Raw genomic sequence first — 18,587 nt, 5'->3', positions numbered from 1 at the left:
AGATTCTTGTAAATTTGAATCTCCCTCCAACGATATTATACATGTAATGTTATATATGGGGATGTTTTTTCTTTCGATGTTCTCCCTTTCCCTCAACCACTTATTTTGTGTTTTTTTTATATTTTCCTTTGTACTTGTTGGAAAGTGGGTAATTAAGGATTTAGTTTTTTTCAAGAGAACATCAAGGAAACCGTGATAACGTTTAGGCTAAGCAACCTTACCATGGCACAGTATCAGAAAGTGGGAAGACCACAGATTTGAACCTACGACCTCCTGAAAGCCGGTTAAGGTTGATTTATTCTGCTAAAAATTAACACCCACCAAAAGATCGTTGATGTTATCAATAAAAAAAAGACGGCAATATTTTGATACCAAATTGACACTCCTCCCCTCAAAAAACAGCCACAAGCAAATATTAATCTCTAAAGTGGGTTAAGATTAAAACTAAAACCAGGAAAAAAAACCAAGATTTTCATTATTGATCCATAACATGAATTCATTATTTTGTACATATTTTAAGATGGTGGCAATCTCCTTAAGTGGCATTCTTTTCTGGCTTTCCTCCTCCAGCTTCACCAGGTCACAGCAGCATTTCCTTCCAAAATTGAGGCTGAAAACTAGGTGGTTTTGAGCTTCCAGCTCTTGCATCAACCCTTTTTCCCCAGTACATATTCAGGGAGAAGAAGTGCATGAAAGCAACTTCATCTGATCTCTAGACTGCATTTTTAATTGATAACCAGAATCCACCAGTGCAGAAGATCATCCTTTTCAATCCCTTCTCTTGGATCATCTCCACTGCCAGGGAACTAGTCTTTTTCATTTGAAAGCAAAGAAGCAGAGAATTTGAACTTTTGACAGTCCAACTCATCTAAAAGACTCCAGACTTCAAACCGACAGGTCCTACACCTACATGATACAAGACATACTGGATTAGTTATTGTCAAGACAATACAGTGATATCTGGTTTTTAACTTGGGGTATCAATTCTGTCAAATTAATTGTGTTCCTGGATGTTTCTTCATACCATAATAGAAGCCAGAGGCGTGTATATCCATAACTTTAAGATACGCAAAGAGTACTAGAAAGATGTGAAGATTATTATTAAAAATTCATTTTTATTTAAATCAGAATATAATTACTTTGTAAAGCTTGCTAGGAACTTCATGAGTCATAACAGGAAAGTCAGGAAAAAAGAACAAGCAGCAAAACTGCTCTGAAGAATTCACACTTTAACACCACAAGTGGGGCAGGCAGATAAAAGGTGCTGGGAGTGGGATGAGTCGGTTTTTTTTTCCTGTCAAATTCTTCTTCAAGAAACTGGACTATAATCCTAATATTAACTTCCCTAGCCACACAATCTGGAGCCCAGCTGCACCATGGGACACTACAGATGTGCATTGGAACATCTCCCATGAATGACAACATACAACTATGGGAGAAGTTCCCGATGTGTGGCTGTAGTGTCCTGTCAGTAGGTGCAGGGAGCAGATCCAATCTCCATCTAAAGTGAAGTTCCTGGTGTGAACTGCAACTCTAGAGAAGTGCCCAACTGTTGATAGACTGCTGAACAGGGGAAGACACTGGAAATGATGCGAGGAGCAGAAAGAGGAACAAAAAAACTGCCAATTTGTGTTACTGCTGAAAATTTAAAATTTCAACAAGACCTTCTCATGAGGATAAGAATAAAAACAGAAACAAAGAAATGGTTGTGTTTGGGAATAAATATAAATTATGTATAATATTAAGAGAAAGTACCTGAGCTTGGAATTGGTTTTCTCATTGGAACAGGCTCTAATTCCTTGATGTCAACAATGACCACATCAGATGTCAAAAAAACCTTAGCAACAGATGCAGCATGTTCCAAGCAACACCTTACCACCTGGATCAATTAGGAATGGAGAATCATGTATGATATACCATCTATGTCCAGCTTAATAGAAAACCACTAGAATTGGTCTTTGAACAAATAGAATGCATCCATATGCACACTATGTCAACCATCATCAAACACCTATATATCAAGTTACTAACATAGTTTTTCTTTATTATTAATAAGATACTAACATAGTTTGGAGACATAAGATGGACTTAACCATCAACCTGAAAACTTTTTATACCATTTATACAGTTCTAATCTAATGTATTTCAATATTTATTTAAATACTTGTCTCCAATGTTATCAACATCTAGGCACTAGTTTGGATGTGGCATCGCATAGGTGGCTGAAGAGATTAGGAGGAGATTAGTTATTGCTTCATTGCATTAGCAATACTGCTTGTCTCTACATTTTATGAATTATGAGGGTGTAAAAGAACTTTTCTATTAGAAATAAATGAATAATTATTACATTTCTATAAGATCTATTGAAGTATACCTTTGTTGGATCAATAATTCCAGCAGCAATTAGATCTTCATAACAGTCCTTTGCTGCATTGTATCCATACCGCACATCATCAATAGACAGGACCTGGCAAACCAAAATAGTTTATAATAGTACATCTTGTTAAATGTCAACATAATTGCTCTTATAAAATTCAAAAATCAAAATAAAAAGAGAAAACAAGTTGAGAAAAAAACAGTAAAAAAGTAATCGCATTCAAGTATTCCAAAAAGGAATTATATGCAGACCTTCTCTACAACAACACTTCCGTTTCCACCTGCATTTTTGGCTATCAATCTTAATGGATAGCTTAAGGCTCTTTTAAAGATATCAGCTCCAATCTGCACCCAAAAATAAAAAGAATTTCTATATGTAATAACACAATCTTCATATCATTGGCCCCATAGTCAAATACAGTAATAAAAAACAAAAAAAATAAAGAAGTAACTATAAAATGTAAAATATTTAAGCAAAACAAAAAAAAAATCAACAAGACTGTATGAAGAGTATGTATGATATGGAAGAAAATATACATAGCATAATGTATAACATTTGAGTTCTATAGGAGTACAGTGTCTCAGTTCAGATGGAATAATACAAGAAAACAATGCATTTACAACTAGCTGTTGTCATGACAGTGTTGTTGGGCAGTAAATTGTAATAGTGATCTGTTTTGTGATTTAGAATAGGATATCCTAGTCTTATGTACATCAAGACTCAAATAATGCTACCACATTTATAATTTAAAATTAGATAACAAGAACATAATACACAATAGACAACCAACACTCTAAAACTGAATTGAATTATTAGTTTTACCACAGGATCAATTGTTATATCTAAATCTAAAGGAGAGGAAAAGGTATAATGCCTTCTGCTCTTCATTTTCCAACGTGTCTTTGATATTTTCCACCTTCAGAGATAGCCTCAACAGGCTACAGCCACCACCAACCACAATACCTTCCTCAATAGCTGCCTGAAAGTTTACCATTTCCAATCAGGGGAAAAAAACTGCCTGAAAGTTAATTGTTTAGAGAAGTGCAATAAATCACTTGAAAATTCACTAAAAGCATGAGTAGATGAGAATCTGTTACCTTTGTTGCATTCAATGCATCTTCAATTCTCAGTTGTTTGTCCTTCAATTCAACTTCTGTCTGTGCTCCAACCTGTCATCAGGGCATACAGTAAAACATAGCAGATTCGAAAGGCATTGAAACATTGGAGATTCCAAATTTTCAAAACGCCAACTTCTGAAGATTCTTTTATCAAATAGGATACCTGAATAATAGCAATTCCACCACATAACCTTGCTATTCGTTCATTCAGTATTTTCTTTTGAAAATTTCCCTCTGTATTCTGCAAGGATCAGAAATTCAGTATATCATAAAGAGAGTTGGAAAAAGGAAAGAAAATGGTTCAAACCATGATACAGTAGAGAATATGGAAAACGGAAGAGACAGAGAGGGAGAGTAGGAGATGTTTAATAAGTATTATGATGTAGTAGAAAGATAAACAGAGTTCAAGAAAACAACAGAATTTCAATCCTGCATATGACATAAAAAGCTCTGCTCCAATCAAAGAACTACACTTGGAACAGAGAAATAAAATACCAATTTGAAATGTAGTTTGTGACATTTGTATATAGTGCTTTTGAAACTGATGGAGGAGAAAAGAAACATGCATCAGCACTAAAAGGAAGAGTACAGACCTCAACAAGGGCTCGGATCTGAGAAACCCTTTTGTTAACAGCCGGTTGAGTACTCCCATCAGTAACTATCAGTGTCGAGTCTTTGGTTATCACCACCTTAGAAGCAGTCCCTAATACCTCCTTGCCAGACCTTTCTAGTGTTAACCCCATGTCATCTCTGACTACAGTACCTGCAAAACAATGGAAAATCCTACATACAATACAAGATTCATAATCTCATACAGTTATTAAAAAGAAAAATGACAATTATTGCCTCTTCTAATTATGAATGTCCACTTGCATTTTATTGTGTCAAAGTTTATATGGTACTAGCAATTATAAACGAGAGATCATCTGGAACACTCAGGACACTATTATTCTAATAATAAGCTCACTACCTCCAGTCAGGATTGCAATGTCATCTAAGTAGTGGCTCTTGCGCTCTCCAAAGGCAGGAGCTTTAATAGCAGCTGCCTTCAATACACCTCTGAGTTTGTTTCTAATAATTGGAGCCAGAGCTTCCTGCTCAATGCCCTCTGCTACTATCACAATGGGGTACTTCTCCTTGACTGCACCATCCAATATCCTAAACAGCTCCTTTGGGTTTATGATTTTTTTGTCAACCAAAAGCAACTGCAAGAAAAAAAAATCCATTTTTCTAATTTCTTAATAGGATGACAGCATAGAACATAACAATATTCAGGGTCCTACCTTGCAGTTGTGGAACTCTACTGACATCTTTTGCCTGTCAGTGACAAAGTAAGGAGACAAGTATCCACGATCAAATTGCATTCCTTCTACAATCTGCAGACTGTTCTCGGTGCATCTCCCTTTCTCGATGGTGACCACACCCTTCTTCCCTACTTGTTGGAGAGCATCTGCAATCATGTTTCCTACCACGTAATCATTTCCAGCACTAACTGCAGCAACATTTGCAAGTTCATGATCTTCAACCTGCATGGTGTAGAACCTTTGGCAGTCTAACTTCAGCCAGCATGAGATAATATAAAAGTTGTCCAAGTCAAAAGGCATATTTTCTTTTATTCTGAATTTAAACTATATTCTTAATTTCTTATTCCTTATAGTTCTGTCTGCTTTATTTTACTTTCGTTTTGATAGGAATAGAAGGGGGCCATTGCTTAGTGCAATGGTAAAATCTCAGGTTGACAAACTTGAGAACAAAGGTTCAAGTGCAAGAGCAGCCACTTTGTGCCAAAAAAAATTATGATAAAAAAGACAAAGGTTAGGTCTGTATCCAGTCAACATCTCATTTAGTTTCTATCAAGGATAGCTGGCATGGAACCAAAAGTTTCTAATATTATATTGCTGGTTCCTATATCAGGGATGACCTGGCAGCTAAATGATTGCCAAGGTACATGAGATAATTGGTTAAACGACAGCTTTCTAAGATCCTATTGACGCAAAACAACACGCATCAGGAGTTCTGGTGGCATAAATTACGTCTTTGCAAATTGGTATTCCCATAACCCCATTAACAGAATTAACCCAACAATCCAATTGGAACCAATGATGTAAGAAGCTCCCCAACAGAATTTACCCTCAAACATATAAAGAAGCTTCATTCTGCAACCTACCTCTCTGGACATCAACTTAAGTTCTGCAACAAGGGCTTTTGCAGTATTCTCAATCCCACGTGAGACCTGAATAGGATTCATGCCTGCTGCGATAACCTAAGAAAAACAAATGAGCTTGAACTTTTTAGGTGTTATTTATTAGCAAGTAATTCTTCTGCCAAGAAGCAATACTCTTAAGTGCAAGTCTTTCTATCTAGGCTCATTGTCAACGAGCCCATGTTGATACCTTGAACCCAAGGAAACCACAAAAACAAAATATTGCAAAGGTTAAAAGTGTTTCATGGACTTCAAAAAGAATGTCATCCTAAAGGTACATTTCCAATTTAATAACAAATGCAACCAGACCTATCAAAAAAATAATAAAAAACAAATGCAACCATGATAGTATGCAGAATTGCAAAATAACTGTGGCTCTTCACTACTTCAAAACACTGAAGGAAAGAATAAGGGAACACTTCCTCCTTTCTCCTTCCTTTTTCTGCTACAGAAAAAGAAAAACACTATTAAAAGTACAGGATTTAATTTATACCTTCATACCCTCAGTGATAAGACCCTGAGCAAGAACAACAGAAGTGGTGGATCCATCACCAGCAAGATCATTAGTTTTTGCACCAGCTTGTCTCACCAATTTTGCACCAACATTTTCCAGTTGGTCCTCCAATTGAATCTTAAACAAATACAAATAAAAGCAAATTAAAGTGGAAGAGAAATAGAATGTTATATAGAAAAAGCAAGAAGTGATAGTTAACTCTCTCTTTTGTTTGTTTCTCCCTTTTTCTTTCCCCCATGAGTGTAAGTAAACAGCACGAAGTACAAGAGTTGCACAATTTACCCAACTAGGGCCAAAACTAGAAGGTCCAAAAGGGTTATACTTCTCTAAGGAAAATACAGTGAGAAAACAGAAATACTTCCACTCGTTATTATTAATTTGTTCAGTCAATTCAACCTTCATAAACTCAAAATAAAACCTGTACAAGAAATACCTCTTGGACATTATAGTAACTGATCATTGACTTTGAGGGTCTTTTCAAGTTGGAACAAATTAAATGAAAAATTAGAACCCTCATAATCAGAGAAGAGAAGAGAAAAAACACTGCCCTCCATTTCGGCTTCACCAAGCCAAATTAAATCTGAAAAAACTATTCCATAATCGGTAGGAAGCCATACACATCAGCAGCCCGATCAATGTGAACAATAATAATAACCACCATTTTGCTAATTCAGAAAAAGAACACTGTAATTTGAATCAATGCTTCTCAAATTTCAATTCTATTTCATGCAGCATAGACCCAAATAGATACTAAAACATAAGACGAAATAGGAAAAACAGAGTTTCTTTCTCTATCCGTTTTTAACTTATATTTTTCAAGGGCTCACCCTTCATAACCGTGATTCAGAGCCACATCTTCAGAAAGAAGAATAGAGGAACGCATAAGAACTAACAATTGGCCCAAGTACGAAGAACAACACAAAGAAAACAGTGCTCTCCAAGGAGCACCATGATTTAAGCAGCATAATCCAACATCAGTACCAAGTAAGGACACCAAATCATAAAAGAATGAAAGAACAGAAATTAAGAGAAAGAGAAAAACTGAAAAGCATCCGCGGTTTACCTCCTTAAGGACGGAAACACCATCGTTAACAATCTTTGGAGGTCCATACTTGTTCTCCAGCACCACATTCCTACCCTTGGGACCCAAAGTCACCCCAACCAGCTCTGCTACCGTGTCAACCCCCGCCTGCATCACGAAATGCATGAAATTCATGAAAAAACACGACACGAGTGAATAAACAACTAAAATGAAAAGCCCAACTGAAATTGTGACCTGAAGCTTCTTCATGGTCGAACCATCATGGTTGAAGTAGAGCTCTTTAGCCATCGCACTTGTGCTCAAAGCAGATGAAGAAGACCTTTTAGTTGAATTATGCAACGTTGATTTGGAGAGAGAGATTGCAGAGATAGGAGTTAGAGAACAAGTTGCCATGATTAGTGAAGTTCAGTTGGAGTAGTGGGTTCTGTTGCGCCTGCAAATATCTATTTCATTATTGAACTAGCATGCAAGTATGTTAAAGAGATATATGGTGGATAAGAGAGAGAGAGAGAGAGAGTTTGGCGGTATTTTTATCGAGATTGCATACCGTCTATAAACGTAGACGGCTAAAAATATCTGTGAATTTTCTTCAAGCTTTTCTTTCTTCATTGCGACCGACCCCTAATTTTACTGTTTAAGGCAAGGATTTTAAAACCAGACTGGATAGAGAACTGTTTTGGCGGGCGGTTCTTGAGTCAAATGGTCCAACCGTTTGCTTCAAATGGCTAATTTTGACTTAAAAAATAAATAATAAAATATGGTCAAAATCCACTGTCCAGGTCGATGGTTTGATCACCCAAGTTAGCGGGTTATTGACCAAACTAATGATTTTTGGCCAAAAAATGGTTTTAAGGTGAAACAGAATTGATTCCTGAATTTTTTGGTCTAACCATCTGGTCCAATCTGATTTTGAAAACCATGGCTTAGGGGCCACGGAACTAGACCTATTAACAGGCTGGGCTCGGCCATGCTTTGCTTCTTTATAAACAGAAATTGACTAAACTCGTGCCTGGCCCTATATAAGGCCCAAAGTTCGACCTAGACAGATATTTTACAATATATTAATAACATTTTCATATTATATAATATTCTATATACATTATATTTTATTATATAATACATTTTTCTACTAATATTATTATTACATAATATTATATAATATATTATATTTCCTATTATTATCAAGCTGGGCGGGCTTGACTCCTGAGCCAGGCTTATTTGAAAAAGACCAAGCCCAATTAAGCCCAATCTCAAGCCCGCCGGTTTAAAAGTTTGTCCAAGCTTAGACGGGCTGAGCCAGGCAACCCGGCCCATGAACAGGTCTGCATGGAACCACTAAACAGCTATTGCATTCAGTTAGTTTAATCCTATTTCCATATTTAACACAAAGATTCCCATGAACTCAGATTCTAACACTTTGCCCCCTCCGTTAACATTCCGTTAATTATTTTTTAAAAATATTCTTATGTATTTGTTTTGTATTTATTTAACATTTCTGAATCTCCAAATTACCCTCCGTTGGGATCATTTTGCCCTTAATTTTACATATCTGTATAAACCTTTTTATTTACGTATCTTGTTTTTTTCTTATTCAAAGTAATGAGATAATAGTTCATTTCCATCATTTTAAAATGTCATCCTCAACCCATACAATCTCCTGTCCGTCAAAGATAACCTTTTCAGATTTGATCGCATACCAGAAAAGTTGTGCCCCATTTTGCAGTTCAGAAGGAGAATCAATGAAACTTCTTTTTTTTTTTTTTTTTGGTTCAGCTGGTTCGTTGCATCTCGTTTGGATCCAGCAAACTTTCAAACACGAAGAGTGATGATAACCACCTTATTAATTGGATCGATCTCTGGCTGGAATTGGACAAGCAACAAAATAATGAAAACCACCTTTTATTAAGATAAGGTTCATATGGACAGCTCAAAATGATCTAGTCTTCAAGGGCTCAAATTTCCATCCTCCCTCCATCATCATCAACTGGGCCCAGATTCTTGCAGAAACAATCATCCAAACTTCTATCTCTGATGCCATGGCCCACAACACTCTACCTTTCTCTTTAGATCTAAGCACAGTTAGGTGGTCAAAAGTCAAAACCACCATGGGGAGTGGTAAAACTCAATGTGGGTGGCGTTGTTGGAATAAACATGTCTGGTGGTGGCATGGTACTTCGAAGCAGTGCTGATGAATTCCTCTTTGCTAGAGTGGTTCCTCGTCAGAAAGAAAGCCCTTTGATCATTGTTTGTTGGTGGATTGCCAGAGCCACCGTGGTCTATTAGCACTTTGGTCGCTGAGTGCAAATATCTACTGAGTTGCTTTTCAAATTCTTCAGTTTGCCATATTTCTAGAAAAACAAACATGGCTGCACACAAAGTAGCCAAACATTCTACTTCTTGTACAAGAGTAAAAACTTGATCAAAAATTCCAAATTTCCTTTTCTTTATTGTTGTACAAGAGATGTAAACCAAGTTCTTTTGATGAATGAAGTTGCCCTAAGGGATCTTCTAGAAAACCTCAAAGAGCATTTAATAAATTAAGGGTCCATTTTGTTAGCAATTGGAATCAGAATGGTCCATTCCCATAGCTTGTCTGATTATTATAGGAATTAGAATTGGAATTAAAATCAACTGGAATGGGATCTCAATCCCTCACATGAGGAAATACCATTCCACTAGAAACCGGAATCATTATGATTCCACCCAGCCAAACGGTTGTTTGGTTCATATGAGAATCGTAGTTAGATTATATTCCAATCGTTGTTGTTCGGTTCCTTTGAAGTCATAATTAGAATTAACAAAAAAAAACTTTTAATTTTGTATTAGTTTATAAATATTTTATTATTATTGTTTTATTAGTATTTATTAATATTTTATGAATATTCAATTATTATTTTATTAGCACTTTATTATGAATTTTATTACAAGTTTATTATTATTATTATTATGTTATCAGTATTTAATAATTAATATCTTTATATCTATTATTAAATTATGAATATTTTATTAATATTATGAATTTGTTATTATTTTTATAATATTTTATTACTAGTCTATTAATAATTTATTGTTACTTAATAATTAATATATTTGTTTGTTAATATTACTTTATTAATATTTTATTATAATAGTACTATTTTATTACTATTTTACTAATATTTTATTATTTAATTTAGGGTTTAGGGGTTTTTTTTCTTATGAGTTCTTTTCTTCTTTGCAAACTAGAATGAGAATTGGATCCGATTCCGACCAAACAAATGGTTGGATTATATTTGCAAGCGCATATTATAGGGAAAAAAACAAACTCCAAGAGTTGCAAAATTTGTTCTCTCGGCTGCGCTTGTTTGTGATACAAACGCCTAATTGGGGTATTTATGTACCACAGATCGGATTTGTGAGTGTTTATTTGACATGAAAAAATGCAATGAAGAGGCAAAAAATGTGCTTTATGACATTTTTGTATCTTGAGGAGAGGACATTACTGTACCCATTTTTTGGATACATTTTTTTGTACTCGTTGATAATTTGTGCATTTGACCAAAAGTTTAAGGCATTTAATGATGGGGCCCATGCTTTTCACCGATTTCAAACAAACAAGAAGAATGCAAAAAACAGTTTACATTATAAATCCATTTTGCATTCTTGAACTAGAAAGAGAATATTTATGCAGAGTACATATTTGTTTTTGCATTGCAACCAAGCACAGCCCTCTTAAGAAAATGCTTCTATGTAGATCTTTAAGTTGAAAAATGCATCATTGTATAGAAATGAATTATATCCAACTTGGTATGAACTATGGAGCTTCATATTGGAGGAATTAAAGTGGCCCAAGAGTTTTAATTATGTAATAATTTTGCATTAATTTTCTTTTTTGTCGAGGGAAATGAAATTTTTTAAAAATTAATTAATATATAATATTTTATTATGGAAAAATCTATAATGCAAGAAAGACATGATATTGGAAAGGTAATGACCAATCAACCCCCCCCCCAATGAATTTTGCTGAAAATCCACCTAATTTATTACCACTCTTATGATACTGGATGATTGGGAAAACTTTTCTTAGTATCATGTCTTTCTGACATTATAGTTGAATTCGTTTATTATATTTCTTTTATCTATCTATTCTATATTCTCAAGTGCAGTTGTCCATGTCAGATTCCTAATGTTGCTTCCCAACCCCTTTAAATTTCAGTGTTTTTTATTTTTAAAAACAAAAAAAAAAAACAGCAAGGCTATTTAAACTCGCTCAGAACCAATTGTTATAAACTGATCGAATGTGGTAACATGCGCATCCTTTTAACTTCAGTTTGTGCATTGCAACAGTCCCTTCTATTACTATTTCTGAAATGTTTGTTAGATTTGTCATATTGCTTCTCAACCCATTTAGAATTTTGTAGTTTTTTTTTGAATTTTTACAAATATAATTAAATTAAGTATCAGGCTATTTAAGATTACTTTCCCATCAGATCGAATCAAAATAGTCTATTCCTACTGGATGTTTGGTTCAGACAAGAACCACCGGAATTGAAATTAAAATCAGGTTAAATGAATTCTCATCTCAATAAATGGAAAGAAAATGGCCATTCTCTCAAATGGGAAAATTCCACACTATTGAGAAGTAAATGGGAATTGATTGAATTCTGGTTCCAATTTCAAACTCCTATTCCCACGAATGAAAAGGAGAAGTTTATACTTTTAGTCATTTTCATATTTTTAAAGTTTTTAAGGAATATTATTGATGATGTGCGATCTGGCTGCTCCTAGCCAGAAGATGACTTAAAAGCTAGTTGCGTAGTGAACTGGTTCGAACTGCAAGAAAATAGATCAAAGAATCCGAGGTGGAAGACCCGGTGAAGTCGCTCTGATGCTTAAGTTAATAATGTGCTGTGATTGCGAGCTAGAGTATTGGATGCTAAAGAACTTGAACGTAAATAATCGTGCATACCTGGGCTTTGGAGGGATTGCAGCCCTTATATAACTAAGTTGCCATGGATCATGGGAATCTTCGGCCTGAGTAGATGATGTCCGTTTCCGCTTTAGTCAAAGAGTAGCATACTAGTTAAGGAGGTCTATCATCTCCGCCCGATCCGGGCAGGGAGAAGATAAGGCCTTCCGTTATGTGTTGTGATCCTGTGAGGTTCGGAGTTCATTAGGCATCTTCTGGAATTGGAATTGATGATGTGTCACTCTAGGTCTTGAACCCGAACTAGATTAAGTGCCGAGATACCTTTACGTTGAAATAGTTTTGTGCCAAAGTGACCAAACACCCGAACTCTAACTATTGCTGACTGGGCTCTTTTCGCTGAGTTGTCATCCTTCGTACAGATCACATCCACGTGCATGGTCATACCAAATCACCCTCCATCAATACATTCATAAAATCGATATTTTTATACATTTACATAATCCTTTTAGTTATTAATTGTGGTCTAATTCTCTTTTAGCATGGAATTAATCCGATGATTTCGATTTTTATTCAGCTCAAATTAAATTAAGAAAATCAAAATCCTACAAAACTTAGGTCAAATTAATGCCATTTTTAAGGGCCTGACTGCTTATGAGCGTAAGGAGACAATCCATCTACTCCAATCTCCACCGCTTGGGTGGCTGTTGTGAATATAATACGACAATGGGCTGACCGGTCACCATTAATTCCCCAACTTCCTTATCACCACCTCGGCCCGGGATTCAACCGCACAGTCCACTTGGTGGTTGGTGCAAAGCTTGCCTCCTCATCATCCTTATTTTGGCCGGGGGGAGGATGATAGTGGTAATTGGGGGAGGAGAGTTGTTGAGGGGAGTTATCTGGTGCAGTTGAGATTTTTGAGATACCCATTTGCCTCATTTATACAATATGGGAAACGGAAGCTGATTTCAGAAAAGCTTGAGTAAATCCACCAGAAACTCATAGGAAACCATGAATTTCCTTGCATTCTAGTCCAAATCTTGACAACTCAAATCAAATGGTTAACCCGGCAAGTCCATTCCTAAAGAGATGCAGGGACTAACAGAGAATCTCAGGCGTCTCAAAAAGAAATTTTCATGTCTCCAAAATTACATCAACATAAAAGATGCAATTTACAAGAGAGAAGGAGAAAAAAAAAATAAAGGTAAATGAAGAAAATCAAGGACCCTTTATATCTTGAGTGTAGATATAGTCTGTATGAGCAACCATCATCATCCTTCTCAGACAGTACTCCTTGTCCTCCAAACTTTCGCATTCAACATTCCTGATGACGCTTGGTTCCTCCTGCCCACATCAAAGGAATTAGAACAAAAGGATATGAAAAGCTAGTTTTGCATACCAACAGTTGAACATGAGAGGGAGATTGAGAGAGACTTACCAGTGATGATGAAATAAGGGCTTGTGGGTCAGATTCCGACGAGATGGTAGGCTTGGTGGCAGTGATAAGAGGTCTAGCAGCAGACAGAGAAGCTAGTGCGAGAACTAAAAGGAGGGTCACAAAGACCTTTGATGTTTCCATTGCCAGCCGGGAAGTTTGGATCGAAGGAAGCAGGAGTAGTTCTAGTTTTTGAGCTGAGAATGAGATTAAACCGGCAAGTCTGGCGGTGGGAGATGCATTTGAGTGAGAAGGGGAGGGTTAGGCAGGGAGTAGAGGTGTAGTAAGCAATGAATGGCGAGTGGACTGATGAAAGATATAAATTAAAGAAAGAAAGAAACCGATCGGTGCTCAGAGAGACGAGATACAAATGCTATAAATATTCATGGAGAAACGAGCGGTGACGACACAGTCGAGTAGAGAGAGACAGACACGTTGGACATCGATTATGGGGTGGATTCAAAACGGTGGAATTCAGGGATCAAAACACCAAAAAGTCAAAAGAGTTTCATCCACCATCCATTTATGGTTGATTAATCTAACTTAATTGTTCCTCGGAAAACCCACCATTAGAGACATTATTGAGAAGTGTTCTGGCCAGTGGTCACTGCACCGTTGGTTCTACCATCTACTACTGCTGGGTTGTTCATGAGTCGGGTCGTCATGTCATATACGGGTCAGATTTAGATAAAAACAGGGTTACAGGGTAAGGGGGTAGGACTTGGGAGATTGGGAGTGCCAGAACTCAAAAGTCGAAACACAAGACTCTATAAACAAGAATACCCCCCACTCATACGCGTTGCATTTATGGCACAGTATGGATATCTTAGGCTAAGACTGTAGTACAAGTGTAGAAGCTTTGACATTGTAGGCGGTAGTTGCAGTCAGACATGCAACCCGAAAAAAGAAAATGAAAATTAAATTAAAACAAGTTAAGGAATTGTGAAGTTACAATGTTAACAAACATAATTAAAATAAAACTTATTTTTTGCTTTATATGTCATTAGGTAAAAAAACTGAAAATTGATTTTGTTTGGTATCATTGTCATTTCAGCTTCAAACATTTAAGGAGTGTTTGATAACATGATTACTTTCTTGCTTTTGAAAACAAATACAATTGCTACATCAGTAAAAATGGTGTAATTTTGTTCATGTGTGGCCGTTGTTTTTGATTTCTTGCTATTGAATGTGATACTGCCCTATTATATTGATTTTCGTTCAATGGTCAATTTTAAAAATAAATATTTTCTAATGAGCATACTTATTATTACAGAAATACAGATGGATTAATATATGCAGATCTAATGGAGTGTAGAATCAAAAGAAGGTAGGGTTTGAGTATCCGATGGTGTATTCGTGAACCAAATGGACAACTGATGGATGAAATGTTCTCCAACACCCCACTCATGTATGATTTTAGTAGAGACATTTTTATGTCTGTTTTTAACTCAAGACAGCGTCAATCAAATAGAAAATTGACATTTAATCAATTATAATTCTGGAATTTTCATTCTTGGTGGAATTAGGCCTGTCAATGATATTTGAAAACTTAAATCCCAATTTGATTATCTCAAATTCAGATTATGCATTTACATAATCAGATTGGTTTCAGGTTTGACTCCATCTAATCCGATTAAAATTTGAATATGATTATATTATAAATTTTATTGATTTTAATATATAAAATTTATATAATTATATTTAAAATTATAAAATATATATTCTAATATTATATTCTATATGAATTTATATATAATAAATATGAATTTAATATATAATAATTTCAGTATGTTATATTTACATTAATTTATTTCATATACAAATTGAAAATAATTAAATTTTTTTTTTGCTATTTTGACAAATTAAAACAGAATCAGATTAATTCTGAATCCAATCCAAATCCATTAGGATTCAAATTCGAATTTGATGTCTTCAAATCCGATTGGAGTTTGGGTGCAGGATTTCAGTAGTCATATCGAATTTGGATTTTGCTGAATCCGATCTGAGCCCAATCCAATTACAGCCCTAGGTGGAATGGCATTCCCCCATCATTATTCTAATTTCAAGAGATTCTGATTTCGAAATATTCTCATTCTGATTCAAACTATAAGGTGGCATTTGATAACACTTTGCAGACCTCTGAAGTCTAAAAATGTGATTTTCAAATGCCACTTATGTTTGGGTTGAGTCTGAAAAAAGATCTAAAGTGCATTCTCATATCTAAATTTGTAAGAGGCAGGCCAGTGACTTAATGCGTTCAAATGTTTTTCAAACCACATTAAAAGACAAAAAATGTCTATTCTCGTTATGCCCCTCTTTCTCCCTCTCTTCTTCTTCGATTTCCACCGCAAGTTTCTCCCTTTGCCCTTTTCTTTCTCTCCCCCCTTCTCTTCTTCTTCTTCTTCTTCTTCTTCTTCTTCTTCTTCTTCTTCTTCATTGACGGCGAACCAGTGGTGTTTGATCTCTCTCTCTCTCTCTCTCTCTCCCCTGTCTTCCCGCCATCGCCGTTGTAACTCTCAACAGCGGCGTTCGATTACCCTCTCTCTCTCTCTCTCTCCTGTCTTCCCACCACTACTGTTGCAACTCTCGGTAGCGGCATTTGAATTTTATTCTTAATAATTTATTAGTATTAATTATTTGATTTTTTTATTAATTATTAAATATTTTAATAATTCATTGCTTCATGGACTTTATTATTATTTTAATTGGTAATAATTTATTTTTAATTTATAAATTTATATATTTTTTCAAGTTTATTCTTATTTTAATATTTTTATAATTTATCATAATTTATTCCTACTTTTTCAATATTATTTTAAATTTAATAAATTATTATTTTATGAAATAGTACAAATTGAACTCTAAATTACCAAATAGTCTTTTCTAGGGGTAAAATTGCAAAATTAAGGAATTTCATATGCTAAAGGTTTGATCCAACACAAACAACCTTCTCTATTCAGAGCTTTTAAAAAATTGAAAAGCATATGTATCTCTTTTTAGATTTTAGACACTTTTAATATGTTTTTAACTTTTCATATTTCAGATTTTAGATTTATCAAATGCCACTAAATCTAATAGATAAAAAATAAAATGATAAGCTTTTCGATTTAGCATTTTGAGCTGTTATCAATTGGCCCTAAGACCTCGTGGCTCGTGGGGAGGAGGGAAGAGTGGATCTTCCCAACCTTAAGAGGGGGAGATCTTCTCAAATTTGACTTGATCGTCCATAGAATATTTCTAGATCAGTCTTGCTCCTTTTGACATTGTTGGCTTATTGCAAGTATGGTAATTAAACTATTAATAACCGAAGCACTATTTTCGTAGGTTGTGTTTTAAGCCAGTTCAGTGGTCCAATTGATTGAGTAATTAAATCAATTAGATTAACATATATAATACACGTTACAGTGTTACAGCTTTCCCTCAGGTAGAGAAATTAATGGTTATATGATCCACGCATTTCAGAATTTTTGACATTGAACAAAGTACACCAGTGGCTTCCAGCCATACATGATACAACAACTAATAAAATATCTTCAAGCCAATAATTTATGCTGTTTATAAAAAACTAAATAAAAATAAGAAACATTTAAAGATTTGTGGCGTTGCATGGAGAGGTAATCGAGGTTCCTTGTCCACAAGCTTGCATTAACCCAGGTGGATTGATGGTATAAGGTATGCAAGGGGAGAAGTTCAAGGTACCCAAGATAATTTTGAACTTTTGTAATTTCTTTATTCACTTTTATTAAGATAAACGTCATATTGGATTTTTGGGGTTAGCCATGTTAGCCCTGTTAGGGTTACCTATCATTAGTTATGAGGAATGACCCATACTAAGTATGGGAATCATTAATTTGAATTATTTCACTTTTTTAAATTATTTATATTAGACATTTAGATTAGGCTTTTTATTTGTTTTAAGAAACTTATCATGTTTTATCTAGAAAATGACCCCATACTAAGTGGCAATTATAGTATCATTTAATTTGAGATTTATTATTTAACTATAAAAAATTAAATTAGAAAAATTAACATTATTGGTCTTATATCTTTGTAATTGACAATCTATTCTGATCTATTTTGTTTGAAAATCACTACTAATTTATGTTGTTTTTAATATGATTTAAGAGATTAAATGAGGACTTATTTGTAAGCAATAACCCACTTTAATTGGTATTTGCTATTTATTTGATAAATTTATTTTTAAAAGCTAAATTAGGTTATGCTTCCAAAAAACGTTAAATCTAAAAGAATGAATCACACCATTTGTATTAATTGTTTAGTCATTTTTATGAATTTCATTTATTTTTATTTTTATCCATTTAATATTTTGAATATTTTTAAGTTAAATTATTTGTTTAATCATTACTTTTGAAATGGTTGTGTTTGAATAAAATTCAGTTACTACCCTAACATTTGAAGTGGCCACTTTTTAGGGATTAGAGTTTAACAATGCCACGTGTCAGAAGGGTGGGAGTTGTTGCTTGAAGAACTTCCTTTAATATATATATAGACACACACACACACACTAGTAGGGACTCATGCGATGCACGGGCTTTGCTAAAGGCAAAAGTTAAACAATAGAAATACATAGGAGTATATAATTGTTTTATATTTTAACTTTTTAATAACTAATCCGGTCGAACTCAACTCGAGTTGGTCGATTTTCTAGTATTTTCGTCTGGCTTTGGTTTAGCAATTTTCCAACTCGACCAAGTTAGGTCAGCTTCAATTTGGCCATTTGCAAATCAACCAAAACTAAACTGAGTCGATCATAGATATATATTATAATTTAATATTTTAAATATAATTTTTTAATATAGAAAAGTGGGAAAATTCCCATATTTCTTAGTCTAAAATATTTTATATCATAAATTTAATTTTTTAATAATACCACTATAATTTATTAAATTTAAATTTAATTTTTAAGTTTAAATCTTTTAAACAAACAAACCAGACCGAAAATAGACCCAAACTGATACAACCCAAGTT

The 18,587-nt window shown here is 34.5% G+C and overlaps 2 protein-coding genes across 3 annotated transcripts; both read right to left on the bottom strand.

Annotated features, from left to right (window-relative positions):
• Positions 1 to 438: 438 nt before the first annotated feature.
• LOC104600372 (chaperonin 60 subunit beta 4, chloroplastic) lies at positions 439 to 7,741 on the bottom strand. Of its 2 annotated transcripts, XM_010263281.3 has the most exons (14): positions 7,489 to 7,738; positions 7,276 to 7,401; positions 6,192 to 6,329; positions 5,663 to 5,758; positions 4,779 to 5,021; positions 4,466 to 4,700; positions 4,089 to 4,258; positions 3,659 to 3,736; positions 3,475 to 3,546; positions 3,252 to 3,356; positions 2,629 to 2,721; positions 2,375 to 2,467; positions 1,756 to 1,879; positions 439 to 906 (listed from the first exon to the last, which is right to left on the bottom strand). In XM_010263281.3, exons 1-14 carry the CDS (start codon positions 7,645 to 7,647, stop codon positions 869 to 871), a joined length of 1,770 nt encoding a protein of 589 aa, XP_010261583.1. In that variant the 5' UTR covers positions 7,648 to 7,738; the 3' UTR covers positions 439 to 868. The 2 variants fall into 2 exon arrangements, with proteins under 2 accessions (XP_010261583.1, XP_088757574.1); XM_088901448.1 differs by lacking the exon at positions 1,756 to 1,879 and having other exon boundaries at positions 765 to 906; positions 7,489 to 7,741.
• A 5,478-nt stretch (positions 7,742 to 13,219) lies between these two features.
• On the bottom strand, positions 13,220 to 13,969 carry LOC104600362 (uncharacterized). Its single transcript, XM_010263270.3, has 2 exons — positions 13,602 to 13,969; positions 13,220 to 13,507 (listed from the first exon to the last, which is right to left on the bottom strand). The coding sequence occupies exons 1-2, from the start codon at positions 13,740 to 13,742 to the stop codon at positions 13,382 to 13,384; spliced, it is 267 nt and encodes an 88-aa protein (XP_010261572.1). The 5' UTR covers positions 13,743 to 13,969; the 3' UTR covers positions 13,220 to 13,381.
• Between the last annotated feature and the right edge of the window lie 4,618 nt (positions 13,970 to 18,587).

Source organism: Nelumbo nucifera, chromosome 3 (assembly GCF_055504915.1).
Source record: "Nelumbo nucifera cultivar China Antique chromosome 3, China Antique-T2T, whole genome shotgun sequence".
NCBI lineage: Eukaryota > Viridiplantae > Streptophyta > Magnoliopsida > Proteales > Nelumbonaceae > Nelumbo > Nelumbo nucifera.
This window is presented reverse-complemented; position numbering and strand designations above follow the sequence as displayed.

Coding starts and splice junctions, on each gene's coding strand:
- LOC104600372 (XM_010263281.3), bottom strand. CDS start 7,647: ATGGCAACTTGTTCTCTAACTCCTATCTCTGCAATCTCTCTCTCCAAA. Junction 3,357..3,474: donor ATGCATTGAATGCAACAAAG/GTAACAGATTCT, acceptor GTAAACTTTCAG/GCAGCTATTGAGGAAGGTAT. Junction 2,468..2,628: donor GAAGTGTTGTTGTAGAGAAG/GTCTGCATATAA, acceptor TTGGTTTGCCAG/GTCCTGTCTATTGATGATGT.
- LOC104600362 (XM_010263270.3), bottom strand. CDS start 13,742: ATGGAAACATCAAAGGTCTTTGTGACCCTCCTTTTAGTTCTCGCACTA. Junction 13,508..13,601: donor CCCTTATTTCATCATCACTG/GTAAGTCTCTCT, acceptor TGATGTGGGCAG/GAGGAACCAAGCGTCATCAG.